The 19,590-nt window shown below is 45.1% G+C and overlaps 2 protein-coding genes across 3 annotated transcripts in view; both read right to left on the reverse strand.

The window, feature by feature from the left end:
• LOC103624731 (aldose reductase) overlaps positions 1 to 1,411 on the reverse strand; it is a 7,353-nt gene extending 5,942 nt beyond the window's left edge. Inside the window, exon 1 of the mRNA XM_008644034.2 lies at positions 1,272 to 1,411. Coding sequence (XP_008642256.1) covers positions 1,272 to 1,411 — 140 coding nt within the window. The remainder of the gene's footprint in view (positions 1 to 1,271) is intronic.
• Positions 1 to 10,525, reverse strand: part of LOC103624704 (aldose reductase-related protein 1) — a 27,109-nt gene extending 16,584 nt beyond the window's left edge. The window contains exons 1-10 of one of the 2 annotated variants that reach the window (XM_008644005.2): positions 9,647 to 9,832; positions 9,117 to 9,284; positions 8,009 to 8,125; positions 6,684 to 6,761; positions 5,906 to 6,028; positions 5,346 to 5,452; positions 5,102 to 5,183; positions 4,541 to 4,624; positions 4,011 to 4,093; positions 2,941 to 3,557 (exon numbers count right to left, since the gene is read on the reverse strand). In XM_008644005.2, the coding sequence (XP_008642227.1) occupies positions 3,515 to 3,557; positions 4,011 to 4,093; positions 4,541 to 4,624; positions 5,102 to 5,183; positions 5,346 to 5,452; positions 5,906 to 6,028; positions 6,684 to 6,761; positions 8,009 to 8,125; positions 9,117 to 9,284; positions 9,647 to 9,712 (951 nt within the window). In that variant the 5' untranslated portion in view covers positions 9,713 to 9,832 and the 3' untranslated portion in view covers positions 2,941 to 3,514. Of the gene's footprint in view, positions 1 to 2,940; positions 3,558 to 4,010; positions 4,094 to 4,540; positions 4,625 to 5,101; positions 5,184 to 5,345; positions 5,453 to 5,905; positions 6,029 to 6,683; positions 6,762 to 8,008; positions 8,126 to 9,116; positions 9,285 to 9,646 lie in introns of those variants that run through there. The other variant, XM_017726265.1, reaches the window with a different exon arrangement.
• Between the last annotated feature and the right edge of the window lie 9,065 nt (positions 10,526 to 19,590).

Consider the following 19,590-nt stretch of genomic DNA (forward strand, 5'->3'; position numbering starts at 1 on the left):
GCTCCGGCGGGCGCTCCTCCAGCGATCTGCTCCTGCCGCGCCCCGTCCCTGTGCCACGGGTTGTCCATGCGTGTCTCTCGTGCCGTGGTGTTCTGATAATCTCTCGGTTGCCTGAGAGAGGTAAAAGCATGGGACAAACAGTTTCCCTTCGGGGTGAGTTTGCGAGTAATTTCGGAAAGAATCAGTACAAATCACTTCATTTTAAGTGTTAGGGGAAAGTGTGTTTTAGTGTGTTTTCAAAGCTACTGAAGAGCCGTGAGTTTTCAGCGAATGCCACAGTGATCACATTGTCCCTCTGTCTTCAGGGAGGTGCGGACCGTACTTCAGAACAAAACATACAAGTGTAGAAATAAATGCTAGGTGGCCTTTTAATTTCTCATTAGAAACTGACTGCGAAATTTCAGAGAGGCAAAATATGTTGTACGGATGAGGTGTTCACAGTGCAATGAAAAAAAAAGCCATCAACAGCATCCTTTAAGTGCTCCATAATAGCATATTAGGGCTGCTTGGGAGGCTTTGCTGTTTGCTTGTACTTGGAGAATTTATTCAGCTACAAACATAAATCCGAAGTGTGTACAATGGTGCATTTTTCTCTGGATGCCTCTCCATAGCAGATGTGCAAGATTTTTTTGCTTCGTTTAGCCGAAGGCAGACAAGATAATTAGTTTTCCCCTTTAATCTTCCTCCAGTTTTCTGTCAGTGCTCTCAGCTGTCCACTGTGGGATGTGGTATTGCAGTTTAATCACGTTAAGAGTTACCCAATTTAGGGCTTATCTTTCATCCTTTCCTGGGATTCCTTCTCCGTAGATCTGCTCTGAGTCTGCTCAGCTTCTTGGTCTGGTTCATTGCTTAGAGAAGTCAGTGAAAAATGCAAAACCACACATTTCGCCTGGTCTGCAGTGCCTTTTCTCAAGTGAGCCCAGGGAGCCCTGAAGTGCCAGTTTGCTCCTGCTTTTCCTTTGTATTCCCAAGGCCCCCTTGAGCTTGTGGTGCTGCGTTGGTGATTTGTGTGAGCAGTGTCACGCTCGGAAGCAGTCAGTGGTGAGTGGGTTTCAAGGCTTGGTGTGGGAGCTGCCAGAATCCATCACATTTTGTACTGGAGCAGCACTAAGGTGAACTGGTGCTGTCAGAGAGCTGTGCTCTGTGAAGGCATGCAAAGCCTGGCTGTTTGGCCAGTGGGATGGGATCTCCTCTTAGCAGGGACAGAACCCTGCAGTGTTTGTTCTCCTTCTTCTGAGCGTGTCTTTCCGTGGAGAAGTTTCAAAGCTCACATTCCTGCGGCAAGGAGAGTGTGTGATGGCAGAGATTTGGTGGAGAGCAGGGCTGAGAAATGCAATTTGTCCTTCCTCTCACTTTCTTCTGTGAACTCATAGTCTCCTCTGAAGGCTGGTGCTTGGTTTTCCCAAGGCATGCTGTGAGAGACACCTTGGTCTTTTAAGTGAGGATTTTGGGCAGAAGGTTTTGTGTTTTGCTTTGTTTGTGCCTGTTGGTGTGAGGCCTTGCCCAGATCGTGCCAATACAGGGGAGCTGTCAGTTGTTTCTGACCTGAAAATGTGGCTGGCGTTGTCAGATGGTGGCAGAGCCTTTGAGGAAAGAGTATATATTGGAACAGAATGTTTATGTTGCTAAATGGTGTGCATTGATTCAACTTCCAGATGCTTGTTAAGGCAGGACTAAAACACGGGGATAGAGATTTAATCTGATTCTAAGACCTTGGCCTCTTTCTTGCACTGAGTTCAGATCAAGGCAGGAGCATCCTCTGAGGTCCCACCACCCTCTCTGTGTCTTTTCAAGAGGTTTTTTGATAATTCTTGTATAACTTTTTGATAATTCTTGATAATTCTTGTATTTGTCTATTAATTGCAGGAGCTGACTGAACTGTGTGATTAAAATGAAACTCCAGAAATGAAACTATGAGCATGTACCCTAAGCAGGCAGCTCCTGTCTGTGCATCCCTCACGCCTAGGCCTGATTCAGCAAGTTGATGGGCCTAAACCCTGTGGATGTCTCCTTTGTTGGAGGTTGTATGTGCCCTGGGATGACAGGAGAGACCCTTCAGCTGGGAGCAGGAGAGCTCTTCAGCATGGGTGGGCTGAGGCAGTAGGTGCTGTCCTTAGGCAAGGATGATCTGGATAAATTTGTGTGACTCTGCCCACAGTGGAGGCTCTATTGTTAGAGCAAGCGTTTGATCAGCAGCTTTCCAAGGGAAGGAGGGTGTGAAAGGTGGTAGAAATTCCCTACATCTTTGGCTCCCATGCCATATTAAAGATTGTGCCCTTACTGATTCAATAATTTTTTCACAGGATGTTATCTTACCTCTGCCTGGAGGGTGCTAAGGGCTTTATGGGCTGCTTCCTTTGGGAAGCTGGGAGGCACATGATCTTGGATTATATCTTTGTGAATTGAGAGTGGAGATTTTTGGGGAGAAGATCCTCAGGTGCTGGCAGTTTGGTTCTGCACTGAGGGCCTGAGCCTCCTGTGCCAGCAGACACTTGGGTTGTGTGATGGCCAAAATGTCCAACGGGGCTGTACCCAGGGCTCGGGGGCTGTGGCTGGTGAGGAGGGGACAATGTGGGTGCTGAGGGATGGCAGGGGAAAATGCTGAGTGTCCCAGGCAGGATCTGTGTCCCCACAGTGCAGGTGGCTGCAGCCCACTCCCCTGTGTGTCTCTGGGTGGGAGGGTGTTGTAATGCTAGGCTTAGTTTGTAATGCTAGGCTTAGTTTGTAATGCTAGGTTTAATTTGTAATGCTAGGTTTAGTTTGTAATGCTAAGTTTAGTTTAGCAGGGTGCAGCTTCCCCTGAGAGCTCAGCGGAGCTGCTAGGGCAGTGCGACCATTTCCCCCTCCCGTAGTCCATTCCGGACGGCTCCGCAGTTTTGCTCCGGCAGCTATCAGCTTTACAACACAGTGACGGCAAAGGAGGCGAGAAGGGTCTCTCCATAAGGGTTTAAGAGGATCTTTAATCTTACATCTTCTCCCAGCAAACCCCAGAGGCAGAGAGAGCTCTTGATCCGGGCGCAGGGGCTTTTTCTCAGGGGCTCAGGGGAGGAGTTGGGGTACAGGAACCAAAGGGAGGACCTGAGGGAGTGGCCAGGGCTAGGAGCAAGGGGGGAAATATGGGATCAGAAAAGCAGTGGGTAAACAGATCACCACAGGAGGGTTTTGGGTTTTTTCCTACAGCAGACAGAAAACTTTCAGCCAATTAGGTTTTTGCATTTTAAAGTTAATTTGATTTAAAATATGTGACACCTCTGATGAAATTGTGGATCTGTGGGATGTGTTTTGTGGTTCGTCAGCATCTGGTTTCTGCTGATGCAAGACTGAAGGCAATCACTGAATGGTGGTGCTGTAGAAAATAGTCTTTCCATCTTCCAAAAAACCCATATTTCATGGGATAAACATCCCATGTCTTCACTGGCAGCACCAGGGCAGATTCAATAAGAGAAATTGATAAAGTTAGAGCAGAGCCAAATGAGACACCAGAGGTCTAGTGAAGGCCATGTTACAAGCACATTCAGTATTCTGCATGGAAAGGGTATTCCTTGAGATTTTTGGATCTGAAACAAATGAAAGAGAATGTTATTTTCACGCGTGATCTAAATGTTATGTAGAGATGTGTTGGGTGCCTGGAGGAGCCACCAAGGGAAGATCTGCATCATGGAGTTACAGCAAGAATAGGTGGAGATATATGTCCTCCTTTCTCTAATACAAAGATGAGTTGAACATCCAGAACCCATTTTTTGTAATGAAAGTTACAGAGAGTTTCCTGAAAACTAAGAATTCAGAATTAGAATGTAGTTTGGTTTAATTTTTTTGTTTTGTTTCTAAAATGAAGACATTAAGCCCTCTCCTAAAAATGTTATTTTTTTGGGACAAACCAGTTGGAGTTTGAGTTGGTGTGATTTTTAAATAAATTGAATTTCATGTTACCTAGAAGCTGTGACACAAAATTCCTTGTAAAGAATATTCAAAACTTAGAAGTTGAAAAAAACCCAAGCAGTGTCACTTACATTTGCATTTCACAGATCCTCCAGTTTCTGTTGAAGGTCAGAATAGTTGCCATCTCCTCTTCAGTCAGTTCAAAGTCAAACACCTGAATAGAGAAACAGGTGGAAATCACTTCTTGGAACAAACCTAATAGAAATACAGGAGCAGCTCCACACTGGAGACTCCATCTTCACTCATGGACCACTAAATTAAGAACAACAACTTGTTTTATGGACACAGAGACTATTTTATGCATGTTGCTAATTCTAGGTATGATGTTTCTGACAACGTTCCTGTGTGGGGATTCCAAGCAGGCTGTGCCTGCTCATTCATCCACGAGCCACGGAACAGGGAATGCCATGTAAGGATTGTTGATTAAACCCTCAGAAACTAGGCCTGGGTTAACACTCAGGTGAAGCATAAAGAAGGAAGAAGCCCAGTCCTCTCGCTGCAGGAGGACATGGCAAGGGTGAGGAAGGATCACTGCTTGCTGTGCAGGGAGAAGCCAAGCCATCCCTGAGGGGCAGCACCCAGCTCACTCGTGATCCCTCACCTGGAAGTTCTCCACAATGCGCTGTGGGGTGACAGATTTGGGAATCACAATCACATTTCTCTGGACCTGGAAGCGAAGGAGAACCTGCAAGAACAAAAAACCGAGTCAGAGAGAGAATGGCTCCTGCTCTGGAAAAAGCAGAGCTGTTTTCCCTAAGCTGTACCTGCTTCTGCAGAGCTGCATTTCAAATTATTCCTGTCCCTGTAGCCTTGGCTGCACTGCTTGGAGAGCAAAGAGGGAAGTGGAGGAGCCTCACAGGAAACCTCCCTTCCCATCCAGGTTTGGGCCAGTTGATTCCTTTCCTTTGCCCTTGGGATTTTAGCAGTCTATGCAAGGCTTACATTCTCTGCAAAAGGACTTGAGAAGGGAAGTGACATGTGAAGGTGGGTCAAGAGTCTTTTTGAGGGTAAAAGAGTTAATAGTAGTGTGTCTTGGAGGTAATATAATTAAAAAATCTGCATTGTTAGGGAAAAAGCAGAGGAGTGCCACAATTCATGGGGAAGGGATAGAGGTTCTACCCTTTCCTGAGCTCTGTTTTCCAAAACTGGAAGGAGTACCCACCTGTGCTGGGGTTTTGTTGTGCTTGGCTGCAATCTCCTTGATCTTGGGGTCATCCAGAAGGGAAGGATCCCCGGGCTTAGCCCTAGACAGAGAAAACAAATCAGTGGCAAGAAACCTCCACAGAAAGATTCAGCGTAGCACCAGAGATCTGTGTTTAAATGAAGAAATGAGCGGTGCACGTGTGGTCTCAGTGCTTCAGTCATAATCCCCAGCAGCTCCCTGGCAGGTTGCAAAGCAGCCTTACCATGGTCTGTCGGGAGAGCCAAGGGGGCAGTATGCAGTCACAGCCAGCCCTTTGGACTGACAGTACTTGATCAGCTTCTCCTGGGTGAGGTATGGATGAGATTCAATCTGCCAACACAGAAGCAAAGAGTCTGACAGTGGTAGAACTGTTGCAATATTGTTGTGCTCCGTAAATTATCTCCTAATCCACTTAGAGGCTGCTTTTTTCCCTAATTTGACAGTGGCCTGCATGATAATACCAATCCTTAGTATTAAAACCACCTGTTTTGATATAAAGTGCTTATATGGTTTTTGCTGGGGGGGGGGTTCACAAAGCTAATCTCTGGGCTCTTTATTATTCCAGAAAGACTTTTCAGGGAAATGCTCCAACATCCTTAAAAAGTGGTTCAGCAAGGTGATTAAAAAAAACCCCACAAGTATCCAACTGAAATATCCATAGGGAGAGATTTAAAGTACATGCTGTGTCTACTTTGTTCTCCCTTTTCCCATCTCCTCATGCAGCTGTAATTGGATCTTTATAATCCCACAAAACCAGTCGCCTGCAGCCACTTTGCAGTTTACCTGGTTGTTTGCAGGCTTGTGCTTCAGTCCTGGCTTGTTCAAGATTCTTTCGATCTGCTCATGGTTGAAGTTGGAGACACCAATGGCTTTGACCAGGCCAGCATCCACCAGCTCCTCCATGGCCTAAAATAGCAAAATCATCATCCGGTGTGCAAGGCAGCTCATGATGATGTTCTTCCTGATGTGACTTGTTTCCCACCACAAGCAGCACAAAATAACTATTTAGAGTTGCAGAGTTCTCTGAGGGAAAAGCAGGTGCTGGCACATTAATGCCATCTCACCCAAGCCCGAATTCTCATTCTCTGAGTGTGTGGAAATCCACAGAGTTGCACGAGGAGAAGAATGATGACACTCAGTAATCCCGTTGTGCAAGCACTGGAGGGCTGTACTACATACTGTAGGCAAGATCTCTAAACCTAAAATATCTTTATTTCTGTGAAATTTGTTTGAGCACCTTGAGAAAGACACAAGAACTGTGGTGAAAACAATTGTACAGTTGTTATTGTTCCACAATGAACTTTTTCTAGCTTCAGTCTGGTGTGCAGCTCCACTGGAAGTGTTTGTGCAGCTCCAGTAAAGTAGGACAGTCGGAGAATAGGAATAACCAGGGAAGGATTAAGCATGCCCATTATGAAAAGCTACTTTGTGCTGCCTTATGTTCCTTCCAACTAATTTTGTGTGCATGAGACACCAGTTCTGTGACTGCTGAAGGTAATGGAAACATGGAAAAGACTGATGAGGACAGAGGACATTTCTCTTCTGCTCTGGCTGAACTTACCTCCCACGTCTGTAGAAGATCACTGTTGCTGGGTATGGCCATGCCTTTGTCATCTTTGGGAAACGGTTCTTCTCCTGCCTGTCAGAGAGAGAGAAAAGGCTTGAAATAATCTCTGTTGAGACACTTGCTATGTAAAATTACCCAACAGGGATGTAAGGAGGTAAAGCTAATACTGCATTAAAAAAAAATCAAGTCATTCTCATCATAACTTAATTCTTCAATCACTTCTTATTCTTAGTTCATGCATTTTCGTCATCTACTCTCCCAATAAAGACAGGTGTTTCTACTGGACCCTCTGAAGTGATGATCCACAAAGTGCATGCAGGGAAGTGATTAACTTAGAGAACAATATTCTGGAGTCTTACATTAGTTCACGTCAAGTACTGTTCTGTTTTGCACATTTAAGAATAACAGTTTCTTTAGATGTTTTTAAGAAGGTATAGGGAGGATTGACTTTGACCCTGTGAACACAGACATTTATACAGGAGTGCATCTGCTGACAGATGTCCCATGGGGAGGCTCACTATGGAAATGGCTGTATTAGGAAAGTTAGAACAGCCTGTAGCTACAGTATGGCCAAAGTAGTTTGAATGATTGGAATTTTCTAAATGCCACAATATTGTGCAGTTTCACTTGACAGCTTTGTCCACTTAAAGCTAACTAAAACAATATTGAAGGAATGGAGTTGAGCTCAAAAGCATAAGGTAGAATAGAGATTTTGACAGGTGTGTGTGTATCTATCTATATATGCTGACATAAATGCTTTGAAGTCTGTGTAGTCTGTGAAAACTTGATCCCGCAAGTCTCATCTTTTGAAATCCAAAGTCTGTGAAACGACACTAAGGCTCCTACAGACACGGTCAGCTCAATCTGTACCGTATGGAGGATTTGGTGATTAAAGAAAGAAATGGGAAACAGAAGTGTTTACTTTAACCGTGTGACTCTGCAACTTGCAGAGGAAAGAATTTCTGTCAGGCAGCAAACTGCACCCCTCTGTCCCAGGGGGTTTTCTTTCAGAAGAGCATGCTTTGGGTTTGTAAAAGAACGGGAAAGAGGCGTAGCTTTTTCTTGCAGCCAGAGGCCTGACCTTAGTGCTGGCTCTGCCTCCCCGTTGTCAGGAGGGCAGAGGACGCTGTGCAGGCAGCGGTCCCGGGGCGGGGATCAGGGGCCCGGCTGATGGGGCAGAGGAAAGCGGGATGGGCAGCACTGGGGCAGCGCTGGCACAACAGGCACGGCTCCTCCTGCACTGCAGCAGCAGTGGTGCTGCAAGCACCCCTGGCACTTCTGAGGAGCTCTCCCAGGAGTGAAACCTGCTGTTACTGTACCTTGAAGCCAAAAGGCCAGTGGATGAGGTAGAGATCCAGGTAATCCAGTTTCAGGGCAGCAAGTGTCTTCTGGCAGGCTCCCTTCACCAGAGGCTTCTCATGAAATGTGCACCACAGCTGGAGACAAAACAGGGCAGACTGTGATCTCCCGGTTAAAGCTCTCAGGCGCTCTTCTGCACAGCACAGGAATGCTCCCTGTTCTTTGGAAGCTGATGTGGAATGAGGCCATGCTGGTGCTGTTCAGATGTGCCATGCTCTGGGATGGGGCTGGCCTGTGACTGTGGGGGCCGTGTGTACCAGTCTCTGGTTACATTAGTTCACACACAAGGTTTGTGCCACCCCCTTTTGCCCAGGGTCTGCCTTGGCAGTTGTGTATCTGTCGTTCCTGAGCATGCACAGAACTCCTGCACTGCGTGTAGCAGGCAAAGCCAAGAAGATATAAGATGAGCCACAAAGAGTGGTTGTCACCAACCTCTACTTAGGTAAGACGTACCTTCAGATTCCAGCTAAGTAGCCTGATTTTTGTAATAAGAAAGCGAAGCCGCCAACCCCACCTTCCTTGGGACATATGCTAAGCAGATTGCAGTGTCCCAAGGTGCCCAGAATGACAGCTCCCACTGCAGGGACACCCCTTTGGAATGCTCTGAGCCCAACTGCTGGAACAACTGGCAGTGTGCTCTGCTGTGCTTTCGCAGTCCCCAAGGTGTCATTAGCAAGCTGGTTCTGCCTCTGTCAGTCCTTTACACTGAGTGGTCTCTGACATTGCATCATGTGTTTCTACCTTGCTGGGGCTACCTGGCCCACCCTTCCTCTTCCTGCTTCCCTTCTTTTGCACTAATCAGTCTGCAGTTGGCCTCTCTTCATCCATCCCCCAGCACTGCTGGGCCACCACGGCAGGGTGCAGACACAGTGTATCCTTCCGAACTCTCCATACAGAACGGGCTGAAGCTGTCAGCTTGCATCAGGAGTGGCCTGAATGCTGTTATGATTTGCTTTATCCTACAGCAAAAAGTTTGTCTCCGCAACTTAAGCTTCCTGCTAGGAAAATACTCAAAGACAAAGCATTCCCCCAGCTGTGCTCCAGGCTGCAGGATCATTGGATCTTTACCTTGCTGACAACGAAGAGGTCTTCTCGTTTCACAACACCTTCTTTGATTTTCTGCTGGATCCCTTCCCCAACTTCATTCTCATTCTGGTACACGTAGGCACAGTCAAAGTGGCGGTACCCGGCATCGATGGCAGCCATCACCGCAGCTTTTCCTTGCCCAGCTGCAGACTGGAAAAAATGCATCAATATTAACACTCAAATCAGTGCTTGTTAAAGACCTGTATCCTAGCAAAATAAAACCAGGGAAGCCATGTTAGTGAAAGCAATCCGCCCTCTCCCCCCCCCTCCTCAGTCCAGGCTGGTGGGAGTTTTTTCTTTTCCAAGAACACTATTTCTTGCAGTGATAAATGTGGACTCCAAGGCTGGAAATCAACCTCCAGCCACTTATCTGTAGCTCCACTCCAACTCACACTCAGCCAGGCAGAGCAGAGCCCCAGGCAGCAGGACAGCTCCCCAGAGCTGGACCAGGGGCAGTGAAGTTTTGTGCCTGGGAGCTCTGCAGTACAGGTGCTTTTCTCTGAAGCTCTTACCTTCCAGGTGCCCAGCCCCACGAGGGGCATCTTGGCAGTGGTGTTCAGCTGCACATAGGTCGCCATGGTCCTGCACTCCCTCTGTGCTGCCTCCCTGCAGCTGCCTCTTGCCTGCTGGGTTTAACAGTGCCTGGTCACTGGCCAGGGCTGGGGTGGATGCTGGGGCGTCCCTGGTGCTCTGGGTCCTCCCATATCCTGCAAACAGGGCTGTGGCTTTTTCTCTGTACACACAGCTCGCAAAGGTTAATGTGAAAGCCGAAATCAATTAAAAATCGAGGACGTGATTACTTGGGATGTGGCAGTGGTACGCCCTTCGGACCTTTCCCTTATCAAAAGATAAGGGTTGAGGGCAGGTGTGTCCCAGTCTGGCTGGTGTTTCTGCAGAGATCAGCTCCTGTCTGTGTCCCAGGGATTGTCCATGTGTCTGTCTCTCTTATGCCCCGTGCCGAGGTGTTCTGACACCCTGTTGCAGTTCCCCCCATAGATTTCCTGAGAGAGAAGGTTTCATTCAGGGGCACTTTGGCCCAGGATTGTCACTGGTAAAGTCCAGCGGTGTCCCAAAAAGTGTCAATAAACAAGTCCCAGGGTAGGACATGATCGAGAGGCCCCTTGCTCCCAGCTCCCAGAGCTGCTCCTTTGCTGCTGGGTGTGTGATCGTGGGCTGAGCCCTTGGCTGGAGCATCGTGTCTCCCCTTCATGGAGCCTTGTCACATTGTGTGCTGATGAAGTGAGCCAGCTGGAGAAACCTCAGTGTGAGTTTGCAGAGGAAGAAGGAGTTCCTTTCCCTGCCCCCCTAAAGATGTTGGTATCCTCTTCTCAGGCTGGAAGGTGAGGCACAGTGTAGAACAGGGAAGTTCACACAGGCCATGCGTGCCAAACGTGAGAAATAAAATTAAATCCCTGGTTTTTCCTCGTCTTAACAGGATCATCCCTCCAGTAAAATTCGAGTGCTGCCTTTTATTTTTTTTCCCCATTTCTTCACTTTTTGCTTTACTATTATGGGTAGCAGGCATATCTCTATGGCTCGTTTTTTAGCAGCCAGTGCATTCCTAAAGGAGTTTCGTAATGCGGAGACACGTGAGCATAGAAGAGAAAAGGTGTCCTGTAGCATCACGGTCATCGTGGATGCCGTATATAATTACTGCCAGAAACGGACACAACCTTCAGCACAAAACCACCGCAGGATCCAGGTGGATGGATGTGTTTTCATGTTTGCACACACGGGGGCAGAGTTAAACTTGTGTGTGGCTTTTGCATTTCTTCAGTCTTAACTCAGCAGATTGAATTGCATATTTGTTCCCTTAGATTTTGTAATAATGAGAAGTTGGAAATCTCTCTTTCTCTGCCTCTTTTCCTAAAACAGGATAAGAAGAAAAAAAAAAAAAGGTGGCTTACATTTGCAATAAATAAATAGACTTGAAAATTTTCTGGTAGGGACTCAAAAGATACAAACCTGGGTTTAAAGAGGAAATTAGTCCATTATCACTAACATACCAATTTTCTGAATTGTCTGATCCTTAAATTAAAGACACAAAAAAGAATTTCCTTTTCCCTGCTGTCTTTTGCACTGAAATGTATGAGACAGTCTCCTGCTTCAACTCACCACTGTGTCTCAAAAATATTCCAAAACTTGCACTTTTAAGCATTATTACGCATGGGGAGGTGTGTAAATCAAGTCTGTTTTCTCCCTCCTGTTAACGGAGCACTTACTTTCAACAGTTATGTCCGAGGAGAAACAGAAAGACTATCTAAAATTTTTGTGTGGTTGGATTTACTATGACTGGGAGCACTCTCATGTGCTCAGCACCTCCAGCTTGTTTCTGACTGCAGCCATCAGTGGGGACTGTGGGCCATGTGCAGCTGGTAGGAAGCAGCGTGTGCTCTACAGACTGGGTTGTTAACTACACATTTGTGGCCAGAGGCTGCTCCTGTTGGGAAGTTTGCCATCGATTCAATAGCATGGAAACGAGCCATTTGTTAAAAAAGTCTGCCAACAGTGCCAGCTCTTTGTTCAGGCACTGTGGTACCAAACTCTGTCTAACCTATTCTGTATGTTGGCCCTGGTGTCCTTGGAATGGCTGGATGTTGTGATTTTGGCACTGTTTTCCAGCGCCTCATCCCCAGAGATCCCCTCGGTTCCCCCTGCAGCCCACAGTGCAGCAGTGGTGGTGGCTCGGGCAAAACTGGGAGAGAAAATTCCTCAGGATTTGCATCCCAGTGTTGGCCTGGCCGTGCTGGCCTCTGGGGGATGAACCAAGAACAGTAAGAAGAGTAAGGATTGACCTTTTCCTTTTTCCCAAGCACGTTCCCCATGCTGTAGAGTAAACCAGTGAGCTCAAGAGGTGCTGGGATATCGTGCCAAGCTGAGAAAGTAGCTGCTAAAAATGGCCTTTTTAAAAATGGCCTTTTGCTCACTCACCTGTGTCACCCTCTGGAGCAAGATGGGCTTCCCAGAAGGAGTAGCCACAGTCTGACGCTTCCACAGCACTGGGCACACAAGAAGCCTGAAACAATATATTTTGAGTTCTGAGAAAAACACAGCCAATTGTGTTCTGAAGCTGCAGTAACTATTACTGTAACAAATAGAGGAAAGGGGAAAATCTGGGGAACCTCAGGTTGAAACTACCCTGAAGAGGAACCTTTTAACTTAGCAGAACTGCAGGAAGCTCCAGTTTTTGAGAACTACATCGAATGGGGTGGTGGTTTGGTGATAAAGAGAAGTGTAACTTGCCAACAAGTGGGTACCTGAGGGTAAACAGGACAGGAAGAGATAGTTAATAAAACTGTCAGGCAGTGGGGAGCAGACCCCTGGAGGCAGTGGAGGAGGTGTTGACAGCAGACAAGGGCAAAACAAGGCATGTTCACAATATTCCCAAAGAATAATATAGTTACATTTTCTTCTGAGTCTTGTCTACGTGAAAATCTTGCACTGTTTCATTATGTTGATGCAAATGCCTTTTTTGGACACATATCAGTTGAAGTATGTTGTGTATTGATTTAGCTTAAATCCCTTCCTTACCACTTCAGTTAAAACAGTAGAAAGCACTCCAGCAAAATAACATCCATCCTCCCACAGACTTCACATTAATTTAACAGCATCAGTTTTTGAACTGGTTTAATTAAACTGCAACTTCCTTGCACAGGCCAGGACTGGTTGCTGTGGAAGCAGCAACATGTCTTTTGTGTCTTTTCTTTAACTTGTAAAAAGAAGCCTTCTGATCACAGACTGGAAAGGTGGATTAATGTGGGACTGGCAAATACTTGGCTTGATTTTCCCTAGGTCAAGCCCTGTAAAAAGAGCAGGTACCAAAGCATCAACAAAGACCAAACCTTCTCAGTTGTTTCTGTGGGAGAATGGGCTTTGTAATGAGGGGATAGGCAACTTCAATTAAATAGGAAGAACACCATGGCCAGCATCCAACCCCATCTCATCTATAAATGGAAAATTCACCCATCCCAGATCTGCATTCCTGTCCAGTTCTGTTGGTAGGCATGGTTATCACAGGAATGGGATTTTCCTTTCTTGTATGTGCAGACTGTAGGTTTTCCAAAGCCCATCGCTTTAGAGAACAGTTGACTATTTTTCTTGCCAAGTGGAGGCTCTTGTTCTCATGGAAAAATATTTTTATGCTTCCTTTCAAGTTTCAGCAGTAAGCTATGTCTAGTTTTGACAAGGAAAGGGATGCTTTGAATGTCCTAAGAGTGGAGGGAGAGATATGTTTTCCTTTTTAAAAAACACAAAAATTTTGACAAGTGTTGGAAATATTTTCCTCATGTTTGAAAAACAAAACAAAACGAAGCACACAGTAAAACCAACGAGTTCATCTTGATTAGGAACAACATGAAAAATACCACTGTGGAATCTGTACAGTTAGAGCTGAATAGAAATTGCTTTATAACCTGAACTCGTACACAACAGGGGAGCCAGATGGTTTTAGCTGACTGAGTTGCTCAGGTTTTGTAAATACGAGAGCAGAACCTCATGTGGTGTTTCTCCCGTCACATGGCAGGACCCGTGGGCAATCCGAACGTTTAGTGGGGACGTGGAAGGTCCAGTGATTCCCACAGAAGTTCGGCTCATTGTCCTTCTCTAATCCATGGCTGTGCAGTTATTGCGCTGCATGCTCCAGGTCTGCTCTAGGGTTGGTCAGATGGGCGTCCGCACTCTCAGCATCTGTCATTTCCAGAAGGAATTCAGGGCGGGCAGGGAGGAGGCCATGAGCTGCACATTGTTCTAGCATGAGGCTTCCAGCAATTGTCTTGTCTGGGGACTCTGCTGGTCCTGCAACCAGAACACGTGTGGAGCCCCAGGGGCTGGGAAGAGATGGTGGCCACGTGTGGGTTGCTGCAGAAGCCAGGAAAATTGGTTTGTGCTCCCAGCTGCCCCCCCCCCCCCCAAACTACATGCAGCCATAAGAGCAGATAAAGTGGCTTCTTCATCTCTGAAGTTTCTGTATCTTTTGAAGGGCAAGAGGCCTTGGTCCAATAGCATGGGCCTCATTTTGTGGTGTCTTTCTAGAGACATTATACCCTTCCCCCAAAAGAAGACAGGTAGTTTGTTGCCAGATATATCTACTTCTGCAAATGCCTTCTTAAGAAGGGCAGGACCATACTGCCCATTTTTTTCCTCCCACATCCATTGCATTGGTCTTGGCCCAGTTCCTTGTTTGATACATTGCAGATGCAGACTTGTACAGAGAAGGGTAAGGACAGCAATACTGAATGTTTGAACAAGTACTTGACCTATCCAAAATGCTGAATGCTGGATAGTGCCTTGTGTCTCTGGGAAGCAGAAAAGTCTCTTTCTTTGTAAGATAAAAAGGAGATTCTGAATCACAGGCAAACTATTTTTTCCAGGCCCTTCTGTGGATAGCTAGATCTGATGACAAAATAGAGGAATAGACTAATTCTGAATCGAAAAAGAGTGGAAGTCAGGAACAAAATTATTAAGTGAATGGTTTTCCCTGTAAGTAAAACAGATGAAAATTCAGATTGAAAAACTCTGGGAAGTTGGATATTCTGACTCCCCATCATGCATGATTTATTAGTCCTGTCTGTCTTTCCACTCATGCTCCTTTTTTTGTTAAAGAAATGAGGCAGGGTGGAGGGGGAGGAAGCATGAATTAACTTGTGATACACAGCTATTTATTTAGCAACCTAACTCCTAAAGTTCCCTGGGAAACAATCCTGTAAAAGAGAGGCCTGATTTTGTTGCTTTTTAAGGTCAGAGCAGCCCCACTAAATTCTGAGAAGTTACAGTAAAGTAGAAGAACAGTGTGACTCAGTCCTTCTCTTGATATTATCTAATCATGACACATAGGACAGACTTTTTATATAGGAAACTCATTTTTGTGCTCCATTCAAAACCAAACTAAACCTCAGACAGTCTTGTTTTGTAAACTGGTGTGATGCAAGAGAGCCACATACCATGGACAGAAACATAAGAAGCACCAGAAAAAGGTCTTTGTGATTTGTAGAGTGTTGGTGAGAAAACAAACATCATAAATACAGACAGAGATAGCTCTGCACACACACATCAACAAGGTCTTAGCTAACCCAGGGGTTCCTTGTAATGTGGAAGTAAAAGACTTCAGAGTAGCTTTTTTTTTTTGAGGTGAACCATTAATTTTTCATAGCAAGACATCAATACACACGAACTTGAGTATGTGTGGTGTGTGTTTGTTGTACTCACCATTCTCTGCAATGACAGTGAAGTTCCCATTTTACCCTTTTGGCTGTATTTGCCCAGATTGTTGTGTGCTGTCATCATGCTCTAGTATCAGCACTATCCAGTCTGTTTTCAAATAACTTATCGTGACTAGACACCACCCTGCTGCTTTCTTTTTTTCAAAGCCCTTTTGAATTATCTCTTCCCAGACAGTTCCTTACTGACGTCTGGTGTCTAGAGCACTTTGTTTATCATAGGGGGGAAAAAGGCAGATTCATCACAGGATTTTCTTTGCTGTTGATATTGCTACAATAAGTTAATTTGTACAATATTGGGACTCAAGAACAGTTAAATGCTCCAAACCAAAACCTGAAATGTAAACCCCTCCAAACCCACAACATTTAAAAGTGAACCTTGTAAAACTTCAAGTTCTGTCTCTGGCTCTAGAAATGGGAAAACTTTTGATTGTGAGAAAGGATTTTGTTTTCCCAGCCACTGACACCTCATAAAACTTTTTTTAGAAGTATTTTTGAAGACTAGAACTGTATCCGTGAGGATTTCTTCAGAACATTGTGTTCCACACACTTGTTTGTATCTTCTAGGCACCTGCTGTGGTGAGGTGTTTATTTGAAGATGACAATGTAATGGTTTTAAGGGCATAGAGAATATAAGCTTTTGTCCCATGTGTATGTTGTCAGCTTGGGATATGCAGAAATAAAATATTTTTATTTAATTAATATTTCAGAAGAACAGACAGAAGTCACCTTTTTGACTTCAGAATAACATTACCAGTACCTCGCCACTGGGATTGCATAAAAAGTTCAGTTCCCACTTCAGGTTTAGAATACTGTGCCTCACAAAGCAGCTTCCCTCCATCTGTTTTGCATATCATGAAGGCTTTTATGTATTTTCTTCCTCTTTCTCGGTCATTTATTTGGTATTAATGATTCAGAAAAACTTCTGCACTTACTTGAAGACTAAAGCTCTGGTTCTGGTGACAAGTGCAGGGTTAGTTTTAGTGCTTACACACTCTTTTTTTTTTTTTTTTTTAACAGATTTTCCCTCCAAGCAATGCCGTTAGAGAGAGAGAGAAGAAAAAAAAGGTAGAGTACTTTATTTTCTCTTCACATGGACTTACACTTCTGGTTTTGATATAAAGAGAATCTACTGAGGTACTGAAGTTGTATATTGCCTCCATAGCCAAACAGGATGAAAGCCCCACTGTGTTAATGAAAGCAGCATTGTATTAAGCAGGTGTCAAACAGTGCCTAAACTAGTAAAACAAAAGGTGACAAAGGGCCTTTGCTAAGGAGCTGAAATTGTAATTGGGTGACTACTTGGTGTGCAGGGTGTGCCTTGCTGCTCTGTCAGGTGCACCCCCAAGTTTTAGGTAATAACAGGCTTGGTTTAAGATGTGGTGGTGTGATATGTTGACAAATAGGGGTAGGTGTGCGACGAAAAATTACCCACGCACAGGTGTGCTCGAGCCAAGGAAATGCTGAGAGCCACGTGTGTGGGTACTGCCAGACGTGGTGAGTGGCTCCAGCAGAGAGAAGGAAGCCTGGCACGTCCTTGCCTGTTGCTGCACCCTGAGCTCTGCTCTGAGGGAAAAGGGTTCATTTTCCTTGTGTTACAGACCGAAGTCTGGTGTGTAGAGCCGTATGAAGAGATGGATTTAGCCAGAGTCATTTTATTATGTTGTAGTTCTGAATCCTCAGGAGGCAGTAAGGATGTTTTTCTCTGCGTAGTGTGTTGTACTCCCAGAGCTTTCTCCATACAAATTTTTCCGTGGGTCAAAATGGGCCATCAGAATAGTTGCAGAGGAATGAGAGACAATAGCATGGATAGCAGACAGAGAAAAAACAGCATCTAGGTCTTCTGTAGGGGGAAAAAAATGTCAGGTGTTGAAAATGGCCTCAATGGGCCTGCATCGGAGAAGAAGGTGAGGGAAGATTCCCTGGGCACACATCTGGGTGGCAGAGAGAATGGGCAGGAAAGGAGTAGGGAGAGTCTAGAAAAGGAGACATAAATTCATGCAGTAGGAAAACACACAGGAGAAGTTTTAAAGAGAGGGTTTCAGAGTGCAAGGACTTGATTACAGAATTTTATTTTGAAAATGAAATTTTTAATGAAGACAGATCACGTATCGAATAGTTCTAAACAAAGAGCTTAGGGTTTTCTGGAAATTGGAATAAGCATGTCTGCAATGCTCTGTGGCAACCACTGGATCTGGCTTTGAACAAAGTAACTATTCTATGAAAGAGTACCAAGGGCATAACCAGTGAAGAACACTTCTGTTTACCACAGTTTTAATCAATCATTAATCAGCCTTTCTTCTTTCTAGTTCTGTTTTCTTCTGTTTCTGCCTTGCTCAGCTCCAGGCCTTTATTTGGTGTGGTGCAGTTGCACTGGTGCCCCGGCAGAAGTTTATGTGTTGAGGAAAGGAGTTTCCTGGACTAATTCTGCCACAAACATTCCAGCTGAATGCAACAGCCTGGAAGGGTTCCAGAGCAGAGACCCTGAAAAACACAACCCAGCTGGTCTGAGAGATAATAGCTGCCAAGTGAGTGTAGCTGTCTGCAAGAAGTCACGCACAGGGACATGGCTTTGACTCTCTGTCCTTGGATAGTTTGAAATGTGAATCAAAGTCATCAGGCTGTTTTTGCCATGCTGATGAAGTGCTCTTGCTTAAAGACTAAAGGAGACAAAAATCTGTATTTAATGGCCATAGAGGTTCTGAATTGTGGCATGGGTTACTGTCTACTCACTTATAGTTACGACTGCATATTGGCATAGAATGTTTCTTTCTGTTAATTGTATTCTTAATGATTGACATACAGCCAATACACATAGTGCTGATATTCAACAACAGGTATTTTTCCTTCTGTCTCTAGGAACTTTGCTTCTTTTCCTTACAAAGTCAACTGACCACTTTGCCTGAAGGCAGGGTGACTGCACATGTGTGGTCATGCAGGGGGATGTGGGAGCAATTCTCTTCACCAGTTCGAGCTGATGTGTGGCAAATCAGACTCTTCTACACAGTGAACTTGAGTATTGCTTTGATTACATAGGCTGAACTGGGTTTATACTGCAAGTTCTGGCTTAGACAAAGTTGACAGAAATGAAAGGTAGTTGTTAATATTAAAGTTGGTGGATGAGGTGAAAAGGATTTTATGTGTAACTGTTAAGTACAATGCACATCCAGTAGAAATATTCTGCAGAAGCAGCAGATTTTATTGCCATTCTGTGATGAGGTCAGGGATAGCTCTATCAGGAAAGGCATTGAAAGTATTCTCCCTGAGATGCAGAATGCTTTCTAGAGCTTCCCAAATAAATGAGGAACAAAGTCAGTGCAGTAACCACCAAAGAGGTGCAGGATGCTACTCACCAGCAGCCTTGACCACTTTTACTACACTGTGAGCCTAGCAAAGCAGTATTTCATCTGGCTCATCCTTCTTTCCCACTGACATTTTAGGATCTAATCCCTATAAATGTAAAATTAGACACAATTTCTCCTCACAGCATATTAAGAGACATTATATTAATACCTCTGTCCCAAATTTTCTTAAATTTACTCATGACACTTTTTCCTATCAGAATCTGAATCCCCCATTTTTTATTTTCATGCACTATCTTTTTAACTTATTAAAGAGGGAAGATCACCTCTATCCCCTGTAGGGAGGATGATAGAGCACATTTTGTGTACATCCAGTTTGTGGCCCTTTAAGATTTATCTTGTGGCTGTTCAAGGGTAAGCATTTAGAGAAGAAAATGCGGCTCTGATGGGGTATGAAAGACATGCTCTGCTTCTTTTTAAAAATAAAATCAGACCTATGGCAATCGAAGCACTAAAGGACACCATCTTCCCACACCACTTCCCTCTTGTTTCAAGCCAGAGCTGCTCCACCCACTTGTTTTTGTTTTTAATTATTTTAGATTGGGATTACAGCCTGTGGAAATGACCTAGCTGCATGATCCTTAGGAAGACTCACTTTTATTTATTTATTTTTTTGGCTGCTGATTTCATTATGAGTAATGAGATTTTGGACCCTTGCTTTTCACCAGAACCACAAGGTCCTAAAGCGGGAAGAAAAAGTGAGCCCTGCCTGAGAAAAGTCCCCGTCTGACTGTGCCCGGTCTCCTCAATGCCTGGGAGCGAGCGAGGGCGTGTTGGTCGGCAGCCCACGGCTCTTTCCTTGGGACGGAGGAGGCTGGCCAGGGGAGCGGGCAGGATCCAGGGGCTGGGGGCAGCCCAGCGCCTTCCTTCGCCTCTTCC

This window comes from Corvus brachyrhynchos, unplaced genomic scaffold, assembly GCF_000691975.1.
Source record: "Corvus brachyrhynchos isolate BGI_N302 unplaced genomic scaffold, ASM69197v1 scaffold191, whole genome shotgun sequence".
NCBI classification, from domain to species: Eukaryota; Metazoa; Chordata; class Aves; order Passeriformes; family Corvidae; genus Corvus; species Corvus brachyrhynchos.